Source organism: Clarias gariepinus, chromosome 3, assembly GCF_024256425.1.
Source record: "Clarias gariepinus isolate MV-2021 ecotype Netherlands chromosome 3, CGAR_prim_01v2, whole genome shotgun sequence".
Lineage (NCBI taxonomy): Eukaryota > Metazoa > Chordata > Actinopteri > Siluriformes > Clariidae > Clarias > Clarias gariepinus.
This window is the reverse complement of record NC_071102.1, coordinates 22,514,765-22,536,733: the sequence shown is the minus strand read 5'-3', so window position 1 is coordinate 22,536,733 and position 21,969 is coordinate 22,514,765. Positions and strand designations below refer to the sequence as shown.

The following is a 21,969-nucleotide window of genomic DNA, read 5'->3' as shown; positions in this document are numbered from 1 at the left end:
CTGCACCGAGGCAGCACTTAAAGCCATTTGGCTCCGATTCGGGTCGGTCCCGTCCGCCTCGAGATGTACAAGCCCTGACGTATAAATAAGAACAATATCAGATAAGTCTCGCAGGAAGCCTATAAACATTTACATTCTCTTTCAAGTGCTGTTTATGGATATTTTATCTGCTATCTGGAAGTTAAGGACACGGCGAAGAAAAGGCCGGGGACCGCGGGCGGAATCGAGGCGAGCGGTGAATCAAAAAGGCAGCGGGACCTGACAGGGCCCTGGGCCCATTGACCATAATAGGTGCTGATCGTGGCAAGCGTCACGGTCGTGGGGACCGGCTCTGGGCTCTGCTCCGTGGCCCATAACTCTTCAGTGGGAAGAGGAGAGGAGGCGAGGGGAGGGGAGGTCTGCCGAGCTCCTCTCGTTCACCGTCGCTTCAAGGCCCCCCCCCCGCCCCGCTGACAGAGACGAAGTGCAGCCTGCAGGGTTCAGACCGGGAGACGAGAACAGGCCTGTTCAACACTCCGCTGTTGTGTTTTACAAAGCAGAGTATCCGTAGCCTTCCTGTCCTCCAGGCCGATGCCTATCTATTGGCTAGGACAAGATGGAAAAGACCATAGCTGGCGAGCTGAGCAAGAAAAAAAAAAAAAAAAAAAAAAAGCTAAATCATTTTTCAACAAGCTACTCCTCAACCAAGAGAAACACCTCATTCCAGCCGATGTAACAAATCAAGCTGCTTGGAACCACAATCACATTAGAAAAAGAAACAGTGTCGTGTTATGTTAGAAAGAACGCCCCTCTCCTGTTGAAGCTTTCTTTATCTGATCCCCTTAATCAGCCAAGCGACGTGGTCTTTACAGCGAGCCGGACCGTTGTTTGACACGATGCCTGTTGTCTCATCCATGTTGTAACAACACCTACACTTGTGAATTGCCCTCCTTGTAGAAGGGAAACATCCGATAGCCTCAGGAGAAGAGGCCCGGGGTATCAGAAGCCTCTGGGGCTTCGGCTGAACAAATGGGGAGATCTTTAAAAAAAAAAAAAAAAATGCTTGCCAAAGACACAGCTTGGATACGTGACACTCGGTACGAGTTCTCACACACACACACACACACACACACACACACCAGGGCTGACAATACCAGGGCCTTAAGCACGGCATAAAAGCGGGAATGCAAATATCTCGAGCGGGGACGGTCTCGTCAAGGTGATCGCATGGTCACGATATCATCGAAAGGGCGGCCTATGCGACAAGCCGCACTCGTTTTAGAAAACCAGAAAGTTGACACCAAATTGGCAGTTACGCAGCGCAGTGGGCACAGTGTTGGGACCGAGCCACGACCCAGCGGCGCACTTGACGCTGTACAGACGTCGCTCACGAGTGTGAAAAATGTAGTTTGTAATAGCAAAAATTAAAAAGAAAGAGGGGGAAAAAAAACGAAACAGGGTGTGGAAAACAGCAAGATTATTCACTCTACCAGAGCCGGTGATGAAGACGTTGATTAATGCAGCTTGGCTTTTTAAATAAACAACTCCTGAGTATGCGGTGTTCACCATTACCCCGCCATTTAGCCAGGGTCGATTCACAGCGTTTTGTTTTTGCAGCTCGGCCGCGTCCAGCCCCCTCTTCTATAGCCCCTTTTCATGGGCCTTTTTTCCACCACCATATGCTGCAGGCCTCACGGAAACAATCCACTAAAAACAACAGGGCTGCAGTCAACCACTGCGACGCAATGAATCGCCCCTTTATCTCGCATTCTATCAGCGGCCCGAGATCATTTTTACGTTCCCCATCTAATTACGTTGTTTGGACGCTGGGGGTGGTTTGGGATTAGAGAGAGAAAGTGGCTTGCACGGGGGTAGGAACGTGGGCATAATTTGCTGGCGGATACAGCCTTCTCCCTCGTTCCTCTTCACTTTTATTCACAGTATCCAAACCGGGCCCCTTAATACCGCCACAAACTTCATATGTACTTCACTTCCTGCAAGAGAAGAACTCCAGAATACTCGTTAAGCGCGATGACGGCCGACAACGCTCCGTCCTGACGACTTAGCTGGTTTACCTAAAAGCTCGAACCTGAGACGCGGATGAAAGTTGACTTTCATATCCCAACTACAATGTGCTTCAGTATTGACAGCTCAGTACACCTTCACATTCTGGCTATTATATCCGTCGACTCGCGTTCGTCCTTTTCGAAGGTGTTGCATAACACAAAGCTCGGCTACGCATCGAACCAGTGGAAGATTCCTAAACTTTAGATAGTTTACTGCATAGTCTCTGCGCCGTCTCTCAATATGACGTGACAGCATAGATCACATTGGTACACAGAGCCTGTAGAGCGTTACAGATTGTACAGCTCAAGGTTACAGACAGCATCCTTCAATAACAACTCTATAAGGTGGAACAGTGATATGCTGCATAATAAATAAATGAAATAATGCTCACTGTATAAAGAAGGAACATATTCAGTGTAGAGTTACTGTACGTGTACAAAAAAAACATTAAATTATAAAATCAGGTTATAAAAATGATATACAGAGAGCAAGACATCTCACATCTCCAGTATGCATGATGATGCAGCGCGAGATGAATACGGACCTTAACAGGTTTGACCAAACAAGTGTCCAAAATGTATTATTGTACAGTATGTATTAGTAGTAAGGAATTCGCATTCATGCAAAAATAAATTTTTAAAGCCTCGTCAAGGGTGCTGTGTTTGCGCTATGTTTATCACGTCGCAAAACTCTCATAAAACTTTGTTACATAAGTCAAATTTACTTTTTAAGTTTAATTTTTTTTTTTTTTTACTTTCTTCCCTTGAAAAAAAAAAAAACCTTATAAATAAATAAACAGAGTCTCTAAGGAGAACGGAAATTTCACATCGCCTTAAATCTAATTTACTTTTCACAGCTTGTTTAAAAAAAAAAAAAAAAAAAAAAAAAAAAAGCGTTAACATCGGAACAAAAACAAGCGGTGACTGACAGAAAAAAAAAATATCAAAGATTTTCTGCTTGACTACTGAATAAAAGCACAATGCCATTCAACAGGAGATACCAGGGGCCTCTAAGCCTTCATCCTAGTAGTTAAAGATGTCAGGTCACCTTTGACCTCAGGGTCTTTGTGGTACTGCGTGAGCGAGAGATCCACGGAGGGTTTAATCTCGATATCGGTCCCCTCTCGGGAATCCCTGCACGACTTGCAAGACTTAACTGCAGAATTGAGAAATTAACTGCAAGGGTTAGCTAGATAAATAAATAAATAAATAAATAAATAAAAAAAGCAACGATTTCTGACTTATTTTGAAAGCCGGTCTGAAAAGGCGACAGCATGTGTTTAACATTAGACTAATCTGCTGAAATCGCATGGCACGTCAGTGAAGCCTCCATTTCTGCAGCGTTAACAAAGTGAGGATCTCGTAATCGCCGCTCATTACAGGCCGTTTAATATGCACCGGAGAAAAGCACTCGACTATGACTTTTTTTTTTGGTCCATATTGCTTTATTTAAAAATCAGCTTCGGTTTGAAAATTCGGACCGCAAAGCGTGTGAGCGTTTTCAGAACCTAATAAGATTACTGGATTTCCACGCTCCTTGCTTTTGCATCGTTAGTTGCAACTATAGCGGGAAACACGTGCACGAAAAGCAACAAAAAAAAACTGCACTAAAAACCTCAAATGACTCAAATGGACATTATGAAAAATCAGACGGAAAGCCTTTTACAACCTACAGACTTTTGGAGGCACCTCACTCCAGGGCTTTAACCTCATGACATTTCATCTTAATTAAATAGCTTAAACGGCATGCAAGTGAAACTTTCCCAAGGATTTTTTTTTTCTTTTTGTTTTAAATAAAAGTCAGGTGTTAAATATGCATGTCGGTGCGTGTCACATCATTAAATCCGACGACACCGCTTGGTTGTTATGAAATCATTCGTTCCACAGAGACGAATCTAGAGATGATAATGTCACGTATATTTGTCATGATTTTCACGGGTCTCATTAAATGCCACGCTAACCAAACTGTTACTGTTTTTACACTTCTGGAAAAACCGAGTTCACGGATTAGACTGGAAAATCATAAAGGCTCCTGTGACCTATAGTATTACATCTGAGTGAAAAAACTAACAAAAAAAAAAACATGACTGAAAGTGAAAACAATCTATTCAGGAATCAGAAGCGGTGTACTAATAAACACGATGACTGCGTAGAAGTGACTGTGAAAAATCGAGAGAAGCCAGGGGGAGGTCGCGTTACCCCAACAGCCTGCCGTGACAATAACAGACAAGTTTAGTTAGATATAATGACCTTCTTTAGTTGGTCGCTACCGTAAGGCGCGGGCGGTAGAGAGAAAGCCAGCGTCCGCGAGACGCAGCGTAAAAAATTCCTGTACTTTCCTGGCATGTAATGATGCGTGTACATACCTCTGCTGAGCATTGGGTTAGAGCATTATCAGCACCACATCCACAGGAGGCAGATTTCAGAGTTGGCAGAACATCCAAAGCCCTTGCCCTGCCTCTGAGATATCCTTTATTCCACGTCCATGCTGCTTTCCCATTTATTCCATTGTTTCCATTAACGTGAGCGGGGTTTCGCTTTTGCCGTCCCGTCCCCTCATTCGTTTCTCCCAAAACGTCGCGTCCTTCCTTCTCGTTCCTCTTCAGGGGGTCTCGCGGGTGATGCTGGATGAGAGTCTGGGCCACATCCCACCGCGCTCTCCTCTTAATTACTGCCAAGCCTGATTCCAAGACACACACAAAACAAAGCACAGATCAGCCGATATCGTACAACACTAAACACACACACTCTTCACTGAGACACCAAGAAACATTTTAACAAATGCACACGTAAAGCTCGTCTTCAACTCCTACACGACTACGGAAAAAAAATTTTTTTTTTAAAGTCTGCGCGGCCTACCGTAAGGATCACCACGTGACGGGCAAAGCGAGAACAACAACTTTGGATAAACTCGAAGAGCATCGCTGTGATAAACGCAACACAGAGACCGCAATAAACATCCAGAGAGCGCAGGCGGTTGTGTACGGCGTAGTCAGGCATCCTCGCAGCAGGTTCCGTGAATGGGAGCTCTGACAGAACAGGCCCTCTGGCCGACCAAATTGGAAACAGGAAAACAAACATTCTCGAGGAAAACTCCTCCAGTCCTCCCTCCAACTCCTCCTTCGCTCCGACTCATTCTGTCCGACCTGTCTCGAACAATGTAGAAGCCTATGCTATAGCCACAACACAAGCCTCCAGACCACACAGATGGAAAAGGAACACTCGACCACAAAGGCAAGCGGAGGGGAGGGGGGTGTAAGAGAAAGAGAGAGAAAAGAAAAACTGAAAACGTGCGGTAAGGGAACACACACACCATCGCTGAGCGACGAAAGCGGAGAAGGCTAAACTGACTCATCACGGTTCCCGAGGAGCCGAGGCCGTGCGACGCGGTGGCACGGATTTCGCTACGGCAGAGTCAGACAGATAAGAGCGGGTACTTCCAGAAGTTTCCCCAAAAGATACAAAGTTTCTTAGGAGATTGGCAACAGCGCAGAGCGCGGGCGATTCCCGCAGGGCGCCTCTGGAATCAACTCTCTAAGGGATACGGTATTGAATATGTTTGCCATTAAAAACTTACAGACATACAGAGCCACTGTTCTCATAGCACTGCTGCCTGAGTTAAGAGTTTCACCATTTAGACACACACACCCACACACCACTCGTGCAAAATCAGAATTGTGACAAACAAAACATTCACTATGATTATGATTATTATTATTATTATTTCATAATTATTTCTGTGGTCCAAATATACAGACAAACGTTTACTAATAAAAAAAATTAAGAGATTTCTGAAAGAATATCAAAAGGCAGGGGTTGCCCTTATTTCCTAGAAAGAAAAATAAATAAATAATAATAAACCAGTTTTCTTTTTTACATAAGAATGCAAATACATAAACACTTATTGTAATAAAATGATCGCAGAGCAAAAAAAAGAGGATGAGAACCTGAGATTTCAACTAGAAGACACACAGAATCATAATGCAGAAGTGAAAATAATACACCACCGAAAGAAAAAAATAAAAATGACCAAATCAGCAATCCGGCGAGAAATGAGTTTCCTAACTTTAACCCAATTCTGTGCAACTCAAACATTTTTACGTTGATCAAAACTGCAGGAAATTAAATCAAGATTTGTTTTTTCATTACAAAACTTAAGAAAATAAATAAACCGATATCAGTCTATGTAGCAGATTCACCTGCCCAATCACCTGTACAGACTGAAAGGAAGAAGATGATCATGATGATGATTATTATCTCCTGGGGCTCATATCAATAACCGTGTCACAACCTCACGCCTCACATAATAAAATTAACCACCAGCCATTTTCATTTCAGCAAACTGTCGTCTAAAACCTACAACAAACTGAACGTTCCAGAAGACGCACAAGTCAACAAGGTGTCTCAAAGACATTAAATACGGCTATTAATAAATAGAAAAAACAAAGATTAATGACAAATAAAGCTAGCGCAAACTCTGACTCACGTTGCTCAAACACTAAAAAAAAAAAAGATGACTCAAGTGTGTCATTTTTTTAAAAAAAGTTAATCTTAGAAACCACAAAAGCACTGTTATTTCTCTGCACACTTCAGAGTGCAAGACATTTACCGAAAATCAAGTTTCCATTATTTGCTATCTGAGTATTCTAACCACAGCATACAGAGGTTTAAATAATGACAGAAAAAAAAAAGGATGTGCCACAAAAGCAACAATGATTCATCCGGAAATTTCAACACTAATTTTTAGAAATTTGTTATGGTAGTTTCTGGTTGCTGATCGCTAACAAGGGTTTAAAAAACCTGTGCAGATAAAACCACAAGGCATATTGCAAACTTTTTTTTTTATATTTAGAAAAAAAAAAGTGAGAATTACATTATCAAATAAATGAACTGATCCCATTGAGAACACTTTTGGCTAATTCGAATTGAAACATTGGTGTTCAGCAGCTGATTTGTAAAAACCTCATGCAAAAAAAAAAGTATTTTTTGTATTTAGTGAAACGAATACACAAACTTATATTGTAATAATTATTAAACACATGATACTCAATAAACACTGAGATTAATCTGTATTTTCCACATCATGGTCAAGACTGAGCTTGAAATTTACTTATGTAAAATATATATCTTTTAATCAAACCCTTCTTTCTTTTAACAGCACACACACACACATACATACAAATACAAATGAATCTCCAGGGAAGAGACAACAGTGTGAGGCTCATCTTGCTGTGATAAGAAGCCAGTCCAAAAAAAAAAAAAAAAAAGAAAAAAAGAAAAAGAAGTTGTGCGAACTCAAAAGCCGCGTAGAACAAATGCAAGCCCCCCCGCTGGTGCTTTCTCCAAACGCCGAGGCCCAAATTCATCTGTCAGCCGTAAAGTTCTCCACTATACAGCGCTGATCTATTGCATCCCGCCCCAAAGGGCTCACAGATGCGCACCCATTTACATGTGAAATCTACCTCGACCGTTTCAATCACTTCAAACACTTCTTATCAGACAACTCACACAGATCTTTTTTCCTTGGCTCACAAAAGGCGACGCCGAAACGGATCTCTACGCACTCAGCCAATCGTCAAGGACAAAGCATCCACAATAGGTTATATCTGAACAGACATAAACCTTGAGAAGGGAAATAAATAATAATACAACAATAATGCAACTTGTGAAAAGTTTTCTCAAGGGGCGTAAAAACACTATCACACCAGCTGAACTCGCAAAAAAAAAAAAAGCAAGAATGGAAGAAAAGAGAAATAATTTAAGATTTCCAAACACAAACACATTATCATTATGTGAAGCTGGCACAGCTGTGAGTGCAGAGCAATACCGATGACACAGCAGCAGATCCTCGCTGACGCTATCTGAAACTTTTGTTTACAGTTGTGAGTCTCTCTTCTCCGCTCTGAATGATGAGCGCCGTTGCTTTTCACAGGCCTTTGTCATTAAGAAACTTTCACTGACAAGAAAGCAGCCTCGCACGGGGCCCGGGGCGCATCATTTCCAGACCGCCCCAGAGTGGCCGCTTTTTCTCGGCTTACAGGAAACAGCCCGAGCAGTCTACTGGAAGCAGCCTGGGAATTTTGTGTCATGACGATCAGGTGTGGGTTCTTCTTTAACATAAAAAGGAGGTGATTTTTTTTTTGTTTTGTTTTCGTACACGGGTTAAAGCAGAAAACACTTTTCCCCCTCCCCACACACACTTTAGTAATAACCCTGTATGATGTGTACATTTAAGGGCTGTAAAAGCTAACGAAGGGGCATCTCTAGAGAAAAGTTACAGCACTAGCAACAATACAGTACAAGCAAGGGTAACTGAGTTGCTTTTGATGATTATATATAGTTACTGTTAGTTTATATTTTATATTTATGTAAACTATCTGATAAGGAAACTATTTGATGGCAACAAACGAACTTTGTGAGCTGAAGGAGGTTTTTGAGAAGTTGTTAGAGGAGTTAGTTTATGATCACGATCATCAAACGCTAGTTGAAAAGAAATTTGTGAACAGCAGAACAGTGCAGCAAAGTATAAAAGGAACCTCACAAAACTGAAAACATAAGTTTAGTCGTGTGGCATTTGGTTGTTCTATAGAAACTTCATTCAGAACGTTTGAGTTAGATGAAGCAAAGCAAAACTTAACTTTTTAAATAAATAAATATAAAATCAGTACAACGTTGGGAAAAAGGTTAGAGGAATAAAAAAAACAAATAAACTGAAAAACAACACGTTAAAGAATTGTGCTTTATGTTTGTAAAAGAAGCAGAAACTTTAAAGGAAATTTTTTTAAACAAAGCTGCCTTTCATGTCCCTCTCTTTATGTTTTATGTTGTTGTTTTTTTAATGTAGCCGTTTGGTTCGAAACTTTTGAGGAAAAATGTAAAAATAAAGCTGCCTTTTATCTTTCTCTTTCTTTCTCCACAGCCGGCCAAATGGTCTCGCGCTTCGAGTCTCGAGCCCTGAGCACGTTGCCATGCCTACGCGCTTTCTTATCTTACATCAGTTACGGAAAGTTTCTCAAGTTTTAAAGCGCTAAGCTCTAACCAGCATGAAACGCAACCAAAAAAACATCCCGAATCTGAACTTAAGAACCTTAAAGCTACATCATATCCTTTTTTTCTCTTTAAACAATAAGGAAATGGAGTCGGGCGTCCAGTGTTGTTTGGTTGGTATGCTTGCTGCGGCACAAATCTAACAATAATAAGAAGCATACTCATCATCATCATCATCATCATCAAATTCTAAATCATCGCGACAAGGATGGATCAAAACAAATACCTCTTTATAGGATTAATCCTAATGCTTTGCCGGAGATACACACACACACACACACACACACACACATCACTCCGCTTTTTTGCGCTGTAGAAAGAAATGAGAAAGAAGGAGGAAAACCTTACGTGCTGTTTTCTTCCCCGTGCCTGAACGTGACCCCGCCGCCGCCGCCGCTTCAATTTCTCACGCGTTTGACCCAATAAAACAAGCCCCCGAAAAAGCCGCGTGAAACCCGAGCAGCCTCTCTCTCTTTCTCTTTTTTCTCTCTCTCTCTCTTCCAGCCTGGGTTTCGCTCCTGCTGTTGCTCTCGCTGCTGCTACACAGTAACACGCCACTGATTTCGCGAAATCCCATTAGTCCTCTCCTCTCCCGGCGATTACATAACATTCGCGATGAAACGCAAGCTACGCTAAGAGAGTGTGTGTGTAAATGTGTGTGTGTGCGTGCGCGCGCACTCGCTCGCTCATGCGCTCGTGCGTGTGTGACGCTCATTGATTCGCTTTATAATCATTATATCATATCATCTCATCTCATCTCATCATCATCATCTCCTTACCTGTTGGTGTGTGTGCGCGCGCCTTTGTGCTCTGTCTGAAACATGGTGGCCCGTTTCTCGCCCTCCCTCATTCTGTGTTTGTTTAAAAATATTTCTGTTTTTTTTTTTTTTTTTTGCAAGGATATAAGATGTCGACTTTGCAAAGTGGTGTTGACTGACTGATTTGTTATTATTATTATTATTATTGGTCTTATGTATTGTATTTTATGTCTTAGTTTTGGTTGCAGTGTTTCTTTATCAGAAACGTTATCGCATGTCAGGAGCTCAGACTCCAAGGCATTACGTCACTTTCAAGACACCAACACTATTAATATCAAGAAGCAGTGGCGGAGGGAAGCGCCACCCCAGAGCGCGCGCTCTTAAAGGGGCAGACACCCCGGATTTACCCGCCCAGTACTGTCCCAGTGCTTCATTCATACATCCCCTCCATCCATCCCATCCCATCCATCCATCTAGTTTCGTCTGTAGTCCACTTAGGGATTGTGAAGGACGATATTGATTAACTATTGTATTTATTCCCATTTTCTAACGATCATGGTACAGTAGGACCTCAGGTCAACATTTACAACGCTACGGCCGGGCTATGTCTTTGGGCTGTAGGAGGAAGCCTGGGTACCCAGAGGAACCATCCCCCCCACCCCCCAAAGCCACCAAGCACGTGGAGAGCCACCTTATTCCAATAAATAAATTAGTATCAGATTCCATGATTGTTCATCAGGTTAATCCATAACCTAATTTATTTGGTTTTTACTAATCTGTGAATATGAAAAGTTGACATCTCCAGCATCTTAGTTTTGTTGCATTCAGAGGGCACTACAGGACATTTTGAGAATGCCACTGTGTGTCTTCGGACTGTGGGAGGAAACCAGAGTACCCGGAGGAAACCCACCAAGCACGTTTAAACACCACACACACCAACTCCGAGGCAGGAACTGAACCCGATCACTGGAGGTGTAAGGAGAAAGGGCTAACCACTACACCAATGTGTCGCCCACTTATGATTTTAATTGGTAAAATTTTAAACAATGATAATTCACTGATTAATATTTATTCATTAAAAATTATTTCTGAACATGGCCAATCCCTTCAAAAATAAACATGTGTTGTTGTTTTTTTAAATATATGTTTAGTCATGTTATAATATTTGCCTAAGAAGCATGACTTAAACAAACTGGAGAAGACAGTGATCTAACCTACGTAGCGCTGCCCAGTGTTTCATTCATAGTAAAGCCCATCCATTCCTCCATCCCATCCATCCATCTAGGAGCCGCTGTAGTCCACTTTGGGACTATGGATGCTAATAATGATAACTGTTATATTTATTCACATTTTTACATTCATCATTGTTGGACCTCCGGTCAACATTCACACACTTCAGGGTCACTTATTTTGGAATGTCAATGTATGGTCTTAGGGCTGTGTAAGGAACACGCGGAGTAAACCCACCAAGGCAAAATTTTTTAGTCATGTGACTAACAATCATTATAATATTTGCCCAGAAAATATGGCTGACACAAAGTGAAAAGAAAAGTGACACAAGTAAACATTAACAAATTCTGCAAAGAAGAGACGTAAAGTGTCAACACTTTTTGTTAATGAATGTAGAGTTCTTATAGGATTTTATGCAATTATTATCTGGCTGTGCATTGTTTTATTTTTTTGCATATACTGGAAGTCAAAATTATTAAACATAAGTTTCACTTTAGTACATTCAATGAATATGTAAAAAAAAAAAAAACTTTCATGTTATTTCAAGTATATCTGAAAATCTTTGAGGGTCAAAAATTGTATAGGCCAAATATATATTTAAGCTACAATACATAATTATTACAACAAACAAAACGTCTAATTAACATTTAATTTGTCACAGGTTTTTACATTTTTTTTATATATATATTCCTGGCCTTGTGTGGATATTGGAAGATACTTTAATGATGTCACACAGAGACAGAGAGAGAGAGAGAGAGAGAGAGAGAGAGAGAGAAATTATGATGACAGGGGTCTTCAAAGTTAATGAAACTTTAAATGATTTGGTCTAATATTAAACACAAAAAAAATAGTTTCCCACATTAAGTTGTAAACACCCATGCAAATTGAAGTGGGAAATATAAGTCACACAATTTACAAGTGCTGAATTGAAATTTCCCCAAACATGATTTGTAATTTTAATTCAAGCTGACGCCCAACACTTCATAATTTCCCTGTATAATATTTGCATTTTATCAGCCTAAAACACAATTATAATGCTTTTTAAATTCTTTTCTAAATTAGTAATGCTGCCATGCGTATATCAGAAGTCAGAAACGCAACATTGAAATAATTTACTGTGAAACGCTGTTTGTGTTAAATGTAGAATATATAACTAACCAAGACATTAGCACATGGCTACTACTTCTACTACTACATAATGTATTTAACTGATCTCAACATGAAAGGCCACAGCGATGTCTGATATTATCCACGAAGGACCTGTGTGGCTGCAGGTTTTCATTCCAACCACGCACACGTACACCTGATATAACTCATTAGCTATTTGAGGACAGAGAGCAATTCATTAAAGAAGTGGAATCAGGTGCAGCTCCTGCTGGGTTGGAATGAAAACCCATAGCCACAGCGGCCCTTTTTGGATAGGACCGGCCACCGCTAATACTAGGACTCTGTAACATATTTTTATAGTGGGTACACAAAGAAAATATTCTCTTCTTTTATTCAGCCATAGTACATGAGGTATAGAAAAGAATGATATTCCCAGAAACAAAAATTGACTATGACTGACTCATTGCTGTTGCAATTGTTCAGGTGTAATATTAACATAATGGAAATATTATAATGTCTCTATAATTTAGTGTGAAACTTATATCTGTATGATGTATCATAATTTCCTTTTTACTTATAGAGAAATGAATCTTTCCACAATGAGCATGCAGAAGTTAAAGAATTAATGTATTATGGAAACTTATAGTATTAGCATATTTTAATCAGAAGAAGGTAAGTTATAATATTTGTGTAGGAGTACATAGGGCCTTAACCACATTTCATTCAAATAATCACCCAAAAATGATAAAAATAAATAAGTAAATAATCTAAAGCTTTATTGAGATGGAACACTTTAGAAAATACATCTGCTTTTTCATTCTTCTCAAATGACTCATTCTGTGTATTAGGGAAATTCATAATAGCTCTTAGTGAAAGGAAAAAAATAAATGGTGCATAAGGCAGCTTATTTTTCTTATTCCAGCCACTTCAGTGATATACCCACTTTTTCATTTTGAGATAGAAAGATAGATAGATAGATAGATAGATAGATAGATAGATAGATAGACAGATAGACAGATAGATAGATTGTCCAAAGGTCTAAGTAATTTAATAAATAAATTTGAACCATAAATAAACTTTAAAAAATGACTAATTAAGATTTTCCACAATTTCAAATCCAAAAAATGGATTTGATTTAAAAATGAATCATCAGCTTGTGGAGTTTGTGTCAGCTCAAGTACACACTGTCGTTAAGCAAAAAAAGAGGATGTACAAAATGCAAAAAGAATTCCATACTTTTACAATTCTACTTTTGAATCGTTGTTACTGAACATATAATTTTGCAATAAATACCATTGCAATAAATACCATTAGTATATATATATATATATATATATATATATATATATATATATATATATATTGTTCTTTATCTGTCAGTAGAGAGGATCAGGTTCGCCACTGGCTGATTTTCTAATGATATCTAAGCGCACAGTATTTTTGTACAGATCCTAAGGACAATTAAAATCTATTAAAAATCACACCTGTGTAAATAATTTGTAAATATGTTTCCATGAATATATTGCTAAGGAATAACGGTAGAGCTACAAATACTGCTGTTTTTTTCTTTCTTTCTTTTAAACATTTTTCATTTTTCCCAAGATAATCTCTGAGCACTATGAGACAGGCTAGACAGAAACCCTAGGAGTGAAATCAAAGCTGTTTATCTCTCTCTCTTAGAGATATCATGCCATAGGGTGGCCGTCACTGAAATATTTTTAGTTTGGGTAGCAATACCCTGCAAGATACATAGCAGTCTGTGAGCGCTGGCTCCACCACTGTCACCTATCTGAGCTCGGTACTGTTTCAGTATTGCCTTTCGTCTATCTGTGTTAACAGCCAGACGCATCATGCAGTCATATTTAGAACTGCCTTCGGGAAGGTGACTGCCCTCAATTGAGTTTTTTATTTATTCTCAATGAACATTTATTCTAATCAAACATAAAGCCATAACAAAGTCTCCTAGCTCAAGGATGAATTAGACACTAAATATGCAGTAACTCTAATTTGAATTTAAGTACTGTAATAATTGTATTTGGAGCACTTTGGAGTGGCATTTGTGTTCTGCATTTGAATTACTTTACATCATAGTGACATTATTTAGACAAACTTTATAGTCTTCTTATAGACTTATAGACTTATTTTATTTTGAGTTGTTAAAACCATGGCTTTTAAGATTAAATTAATAGTTAGTAAATACTATTAATTATTCTGTACACTACAGTGAAACAAATAGGAATGGTACTTCCAAACTCTTTTAAATTGATTGTTTAAAATAAAAACTCAGTTGATTATTTCCAAAAAAGGGGAATGAAAAGTGAATTTATAGCGTTGTGCAATAGTCTGGGTTAGGGTAAACAAAATTTATAAAAAATTAGAAATGACAGCAAATGGTCCAATTGATGGCCTCTGACTTTGTGGCAAACTAAATACCAGCATGTTTAACACTTCTTAAAGACTGACATGGACAATAGTCCTCAAAATGTATAGCAAATTAAGAAAAGAAAACAAAACGCATTAAAGCAAACACAATGTGTTTTGTAAACATTGAAATAATTGAATAGAGACACGGCTGATCCTGTGCACATGGCCATCTTTGGCAGGCATTAATGAATATTAATGAGTATGCAAATGCAACAGTTACATAACAAGGCATAAAAAAAAGATGTCATAAACCGAAACAAGTAAAGATTTTTTGGGGGGCAAATTTCATATAAAACTTGTGTCTTTTTTTGCGAGGTGACTCTGTGTTTGCCATGATGGTTGTTTTGAAGAAAATTATAATGAGGTCTCAGGTCACGTGATCTGGAAGGGAGCTAATTAGCATACTAAAATGACAGGCTGCACAAAACAATTTAAAAAAAAATATATATATATATTATTTATAGATAGATCTGTAAGGGCACGACAATAACAATATTACTTATCATTTTTATGAATAGTATTTTTATCTACTGTGTACTGATAAAGTCTGAATCAACCGTTAATGTTTCAGAACTGATGCTCTTAGACACAGAGATGATTTCCTACTTTAGTGCGATGATTGTTCTTGACTGATTCTGATTCCAGGCTCTACAGATGAGCCCCCTTGGAAAGTCAAGTGGCTGGCATTGAAAAATATCAAATTCCATATAAGTAAGAATGCCTACGCATCTAGAATGTTGGGACACCCGGTGTATACAATTGCTCTTCATGTGCAACTGAGCTTCAAAGAAACTGCAGAACATGTGCTAGTAATGTATATCAAATTCTGCAGTTATAATATTTTTGTTTTGTGTTGTTTTTTCAAGATTTAAGCATCAGTCAATGTTTTAAATCTGCCCCCCCCCTGCCTGGCCTCATAATGAGTGTTGTTTTAATGATGAAATAAAGAACTGAACCTTAAGACGAGTCATTTCAACATTGATAAAATCAATCGAAAAACACTTTGATTAAAGCACTGTGCAAATTGAGCTTGGATCCATGTAGAATTTTTTTATTTGAGTTTGAAATTCAGAGGAGCTTGATAAAAGGCTCAGAGCCTGGTGCGTAAATATAACGAGAAAATCTGGGATCTTTTATAAATTTCCTTAAGTATGTCTAAACAAAAGCAAACCTAATTCTGGCAAATACAAACACAGAGAAATAGCCTACAGGTAAAAGAGTAAAAAGAGAACGAAAGAAAGAACGAAGAGAGAGAAAGAGAGAAAGAGAGAGAGACAGAAAGTTATGTCACTAAAATGTAAGAAACACTTTCCGTATTGTATTAATGTATCGCTTTTCTTTTTTGGGGTGAAATTGGATATGCAGAACAAATTGATTCATGAATCCATAGATGAGCAGTTTTAATGTCTGCATCATCCATGTGGTTTAAATGGAATTCACAGACCAAGTAAAAAACGGATGGAAAAATTGTGAAACTCTTTGAAGCAAGTTAAGTGATTTAGTATACAAAAGCAATGCTATTCCTTTGTACATCACATTTTTCAGGTACATTTCTTACAAACAGGGTAATATGGTTTTTAACAAATTTTATTATAGAAATAAATGGGCATGTCTGCACTATGGGTCAACAGGAAACCTGGGTTGTTTTCTTCAGGAGTCAGTGCATGATCAGCTTTTTTTCTGTCCTAAAAAAAAGTGTATGTAAAATCAGCATGAGTAAATTCTTAAAATAAAATTCAAGAGAAATAAAAAAAAATTTTTTTTTTGAGAGTTACAATTCAGTTGTCTTTTAACTGTATTTTATCCAAGATATAAAAAACCTGTTTAGCTGTACTGGATTTTAAAAAAAGTTAAAGAATAATAATGGAAATGTTCGCTCTGTGCGGAGTCTGAACCACCATCTGAACTAATGTCTTGTGCACTCATGGACAGAAATCCAGAACGTTCTCATATGATTTCACCAGATCCTCTGAAAAGGTCAGAAACCTCTGAAAAAGGTCAGAAACACACTCTGAATTATTCAAATTGATCCAAGGGCAATTTACACTGTAGGGCGCCGAACACCAAGTCCTGCCAAATCGCTTTCGAAGCTTCAAAATCTTGCCAATGCCCCAACTTTTATCTCCTCCTCCTGGAAAAAAAAACAGCATTAAAATAGATATAAACCAAAATCTCATTTTCCTAATGGAGTATAAGTAGAGCTCCCTGGTCTTGTGTATTTTATAGTATTTAGCTAGCTCATTTTCTCTAAATCTTGTCCTCATATAACACCAGGTGACTGTAACTGAGGGATGGGCACTTAAAGAGCTCTCAGAGCACTTCATCAGAGCATGAACTAACTCTCGGATTTGTTGACTCTCTACTTCATGATGTCTCTCTGCAGGATATGCAGATAACGAGCAAATTCCGTATACATTGTATTATTTACCCAGATACCAGACAGAACGAAAGACATCTTATTTCAGTATATTTGACTGATATGAGGCTAGGTTTCATATCCCCGAAGATGCTTTAAAAGCTCGACCCATGTACTGGTATGACTTTAACAAACGTCTAAATTGGGGCAAGAGAAAAAAAAGGTTTAGAATATTGGTAATACAATGCATCTGCTTCTGATATTTCTGCCTGGTTACATTTTAAAAAATCAAATGCTTGTGTCTCACCATCTGCTCCTTTTTGCCTGTCTCTGTCTTTAGAAATTCCACGTTCCTGCCAGAATTCAGTGGTATCACATTCCACAAAGACCTGCTCCCAATTTTGGGAGCACTCTGGTCTAGTCTCGATGTCTACTTCTGCTGGTTGTGTGATGCCCATTACAGCAAATCATCTTTTCTTAGCCTTTGTGATACTGTAGATAAAATATTTTTACTAACGGTGTGTTCAAGTTCTTAAACCAGTAATTTAGGAATTAATTAAGTAAAGCAAGTTCCTTCTCTATTATTAAAGCTCATGATATAGGCTACTTCAGTTATCATTCTGTCCTCATATCCACAATTACATTTACGGGTGGCGTAGTGGTTAGCACTGGGTTACCACAACCTTTATGGTTAAGGGTTCGAGTCTCACCTCTGTCTTTGTGTGCATGGATTTTGCGAGTTCTTCTCGTGTTTGGTGGGTTTCCTCTTGGTACACCGGCTTCGTCCCAAAACTTGCGGAGACCGGTCCAGAGTTTCTGCTTTATGTGTGGGTGCTTTAAGAGGTTGGAGTTCTCAAGGATGTATCTCTCGCTTAAAGCAATAACCACTGTTGTGATGTCAAAGGTCATTGCAGACAACCATAGGATAACAATGAGAATGGTGATGGTTTAAGATTCAAAATAACAGCATTCATCAGACTTTTTTTCTATATCCAGAAGCTCTCACAGTAGTGCTTTGTGGTCTCTCTAGTCTTAGTAATATAGAATAAGCAGTAATGCTTGGTGAAGTCGAGGTTCTTGCTTAAGTGGTACTTAATGATAAAGAGCTAAGAAAATCAAATGAGTCAGATGGCCTACAGTAGGATACTTCTGTGGCCTAGCAGAGATACTTCATTATTACTGTATGAACTCACCTACATCTCTGTAGGTGACATATACAGTACAGTGGGTGATAAGAGAATCATACCATTTTAAAATAACTGAGAAGGTGATAAACTTCACCAGATCGAGTTTACGAGTCAGTTTTAGAAGTGGGGTGATCCTTTTCCATATCAGTGATTCAGTTTTTTTTTTTTTTCTGACATGTTGGCGTTAGATCTTTCACTTGGATGTTAAACGTTGTTTAGAGTAAATGCAGCTGGATAAAACAAAAACTGTATCGCTTCATTTCAGGCTGCAAAGCAACAAAATGTAATTATTTTAAAGAGGGTGATTTTTGTCGATACCCACTGTATCTGTTATTTATATTCATGTTGCATTGCTTGTTTGTAGAAATATAGTGAATCTGTGGTCTGATCTCTGACGTATTAATGCTTTCCCAGAAAACCTGTGTTCAGGGAAACACAGCATGTAAAAGATATTGTGCATTTATGTATTATTTTGATCTACTGGAAGAAATGCGATCGTCATGTAACCAGTGAGGGCAACAATACATACATAGTAGCACCTGAGCATTTATATCTTTTGAGATGTATCAGAAATTGGCTCTACTTGGCTTGAGGTATCGATCAGAAAGTGAATATCAAAACTGACATTTCATATCAGTGTTACATGACATCGCTTTTTCACGGCGCCTGTTTTGTAAGTGTCGTGAACAAATATTCGCAATCCGAACGTCTTTGCATGCGAATTCAATCTCATGCTTTTGCAACGAAGTACAGCGGCTGTGCCTTTACACCGCAAATATTAAATTCAATTGAATTATGTAGATTAAAATGTACAAATTTATACTGAGTCAGACTGCACAATGCCCAAAGATACAATGTAAAAATTGGTTGTTCTTTTACCAGCCTCAGCAGCGACCTCATTTCCCCTCTCATCTGTTCCAAACACTCAGCATTCAGCATCGGCAGTATACTAATCACGAGCCTGACCATCTGTCATCATCTGCATCTGTTCTCGCTGGTTTATGCCTAAAATTTGTTGGGGTTTTTTAATGCTTGAATCATTCATAGGTCAGTGTGTGGCGTAGCAAACAAAAAACATTCCCCTGAAGCTGGTCAGATACAGGGACTGGACTGAAATGCTTCAGGAAGCCTGGAAAACTATTTCTCAATAATTATATGAAAATACAAAAAATTCTGGCCCTTTGGAAGCAAAATACAGTATGAAGAAATAATGTGTGGTTTAAGACTTTTGCACAGTATTGTACATGCATTACAGTGATACTTCACGAGAGAATTAAGGTGAAATAGATTTCCAGATATACCTCCAGATAGTCGCATCATAAATAACTTGACATTATTTGTGTGCATTAAAAAAGGAGGCAGATCAGCATCAGTATGGTAATGATGGAGGCATGCTGAGATAAAATATGGACCCACACACACACACTCATGAATCTCTTTCTCTTCACCTTATTTATTATGTTTATGAAAAAACCTGTACAATATTTTATTATACAGAAATAGATAATGCTACAGTGATATACAGGGTGGCGCAAAAGTCTGGATCCGTAGGCATTTTTCATTATTTCTTTTTTATTTCAAACCCAAGACGGGTTCAAAAGCAATAATAGATGACTGAATAGGATCAGAACTAACACCACTCAACTTTTTCTTTGAGGTCATTTGAGCCACAAAGTGTAATTTGAAGTGATTTTTAAATGCATTTTTGGTTCTGCTTTTATTATTGCTTTTAATATTTCATTGATGAATTAAAAAAATTCATATTTCTCTTTCTTACTTTATGTAGGACCATAATGTATTTTGAAATAACAAGAAAGAAAGAAAGAAAGAGAGAAAGAAAGAAAGAAAACTCCGATCATTAGTGCTGAGGTATTATAAAGTGTGGTTCAGTCAAGGACAGTCATGGCTGCTTAGCATTTGGCCAGCTCCCAAGGACAATAAAGCAGCACAGTTGTATTTGTTGCACTATTAAATCACTACGCTTGGCTGCAGTGGTAACATATGGGGCAAAGCACCACAATAAATAGCATGCCATTAAAGTTTTTGACATGTGGACTTCACATTCATTTTCTTTCTATGCATCGGATTAGAACCATCACAGGGAGCAAATATTATCAGAAGACACCAAGACACCAAGTGGTGGACAACTGGAATCACATCTGATGATTGACATTCAGTCATTACAGTTACATGCAAAATAAAGCAGAATGTGTTATTATAAAAAAAAAAAAAAAAAAAAATCTGGAATGTTAACATTACTGTGCATTCTTGAATTGAATAAGATGTAAAAATAATATATTGTTGTTGTTTTTTTATTGCTCCCTGTGTGATGGGCGAAGTTATTAATTCCAAGGGTTCACCTACTTTTCCCACTACCATTTTGAATATTGAATAAGTACTGTATGATTAATAAAGACATCAAAGATTATAAAGACATCAGATTTTTTTTGTGTGTTATTTTTGTTTTGAACAAGAGGTATAAAAAAAAGCATCCGAAAGCCTGACTCACACATACTTTCCTGTATTATTGTAGGTTTTTTTCCACCTGTTTCCTTGTGTCCGTGATTGACTGCGATGAAAATATATATCTGTGTGAGAGAATGGAAGATGAGTCAGGTGGACAAAAGAATAGACAAAAAGTCAGACAGACAGACAGACAGAGAAAGATAGAGAGAGAGAGAGAGAGAGAGAGAGAGAGAGAGGAGCACAGTGTGTTCTTAGTACCTCCAAATCAGAACACAATTCGGTGGAGTCTGTCTCATGCTCAAAAAAGGCCATTGCCATTAGTATCAACATCCCGTGTGCGCTGAATACCTTCTGGTGTAGGTCATAACAGTGCATCAGGCGGGAGAATCTAACCGGTGGCGGAGGCACACGTTCGTGCTAATGCAGAAAGTATGCTCGTAGCTGTCTGTAGCACAGCAGGGACAGGGAGAAGCTTAAGTAACTGCCAGGCCGACTCTCCAGGCCCAGCAGACAGTAACTGAATTATGAGGGGGCTCCAGGACAACTGATATGCCCCCTGATATTTCCTGTGCGTTATGGGCGTCTTCTCGCTCTGCGTGCTCTCCTCCACAGACAGTGAGGGAAAATGTTCTCTTAGATCAAGTGGTTTATTGTACAAGTTGTGCGCCATTCTACCCCATGGAAATCTTAAAAACAAACATTTCATATTTATATCAGCCAAAAAATATATATACATTTCAGTGCGATAGAAAAGTAAATTGTATGATGTGTATTATATTTATATAACATTTATAATATTATCATATTATTCATATAATAATATCAATGTATATACAGATATCACATATTTTTAAAGTGTGTATATATTTTTTTAAGGTTGACTCTCTCTCTCTCTCTCTCTCTCTCTATATATATATATATATATATATATATATATATATATATATATATATAGTATATGATGACAGCATATGATGTGTTCATGAGTCTACAGTTTGTAAAATATTGAACAAATAGGGTGTTCATGGCAGGACACCACAAAGGAAGTGGCTGATTACTAAAAAAGAACATTTTTGCGAGCCTGAAGAGTCATACACATGAGATGTCCAAGGAATATGACACAGCTAAAGCAGTTCTACCAGGACAAATGGGCTTAAATTCCTCCTGAACGACATGCAGGTCTGATCCACAGCCTGGTTGAGGTTATTGCTGCCAAGGGGTGGGGTCAACCAGTTATTCATTCCATGGGTTCACTTACTTTTTCCATGTTGAATGAGTGTGTTCGATAAAGACAAGCAAGATCAGATTTTTTCTTTTTCTGTGTTATTATTTTAGGCACCTTTTATTCG

The 21,969-nt window shown here is 38.5% G+C and overlaps 1 protein-coding gene across 3 annotated transcripts in view; it reads right to left on the bottom strand.

The window, feature by feature from the left end:
- trps1 (trichorhinophalangeal syndrome I) overlaps positions 1-10,131 on the bottom strand; it is a 117,331-nt gene extending 107,200 nt beyond the window's left edge. Inside the window, exons 1-2 of one of the 3 annotated variants that reach the window (XM_053492368.1) lie at positions 9,872-10,131; positions 4,412-4,725 (exon numbers count right to left, since the gene is read on the bottom strand). In XM_053492368.1, the coding sequence (XP_053348343.1) occupies positions 4,412-4,424 (13 nt within the window). In that variant the 5' untranslated portion in view covers positions 4,425-4,725; positions 9,872-10,131. Of the gene's footprint in view, positions 1-4,411; positions 4,726-9,440; positions 9,732-9,871 lie in introns of those variants that run through there. The other 2 variants (XM_053492367.1, XM_053492369.1) reach the window with 2 other exon arrangements.
- Positions 10,132-21,969: the final 11,838 nt, after the last annotated feature.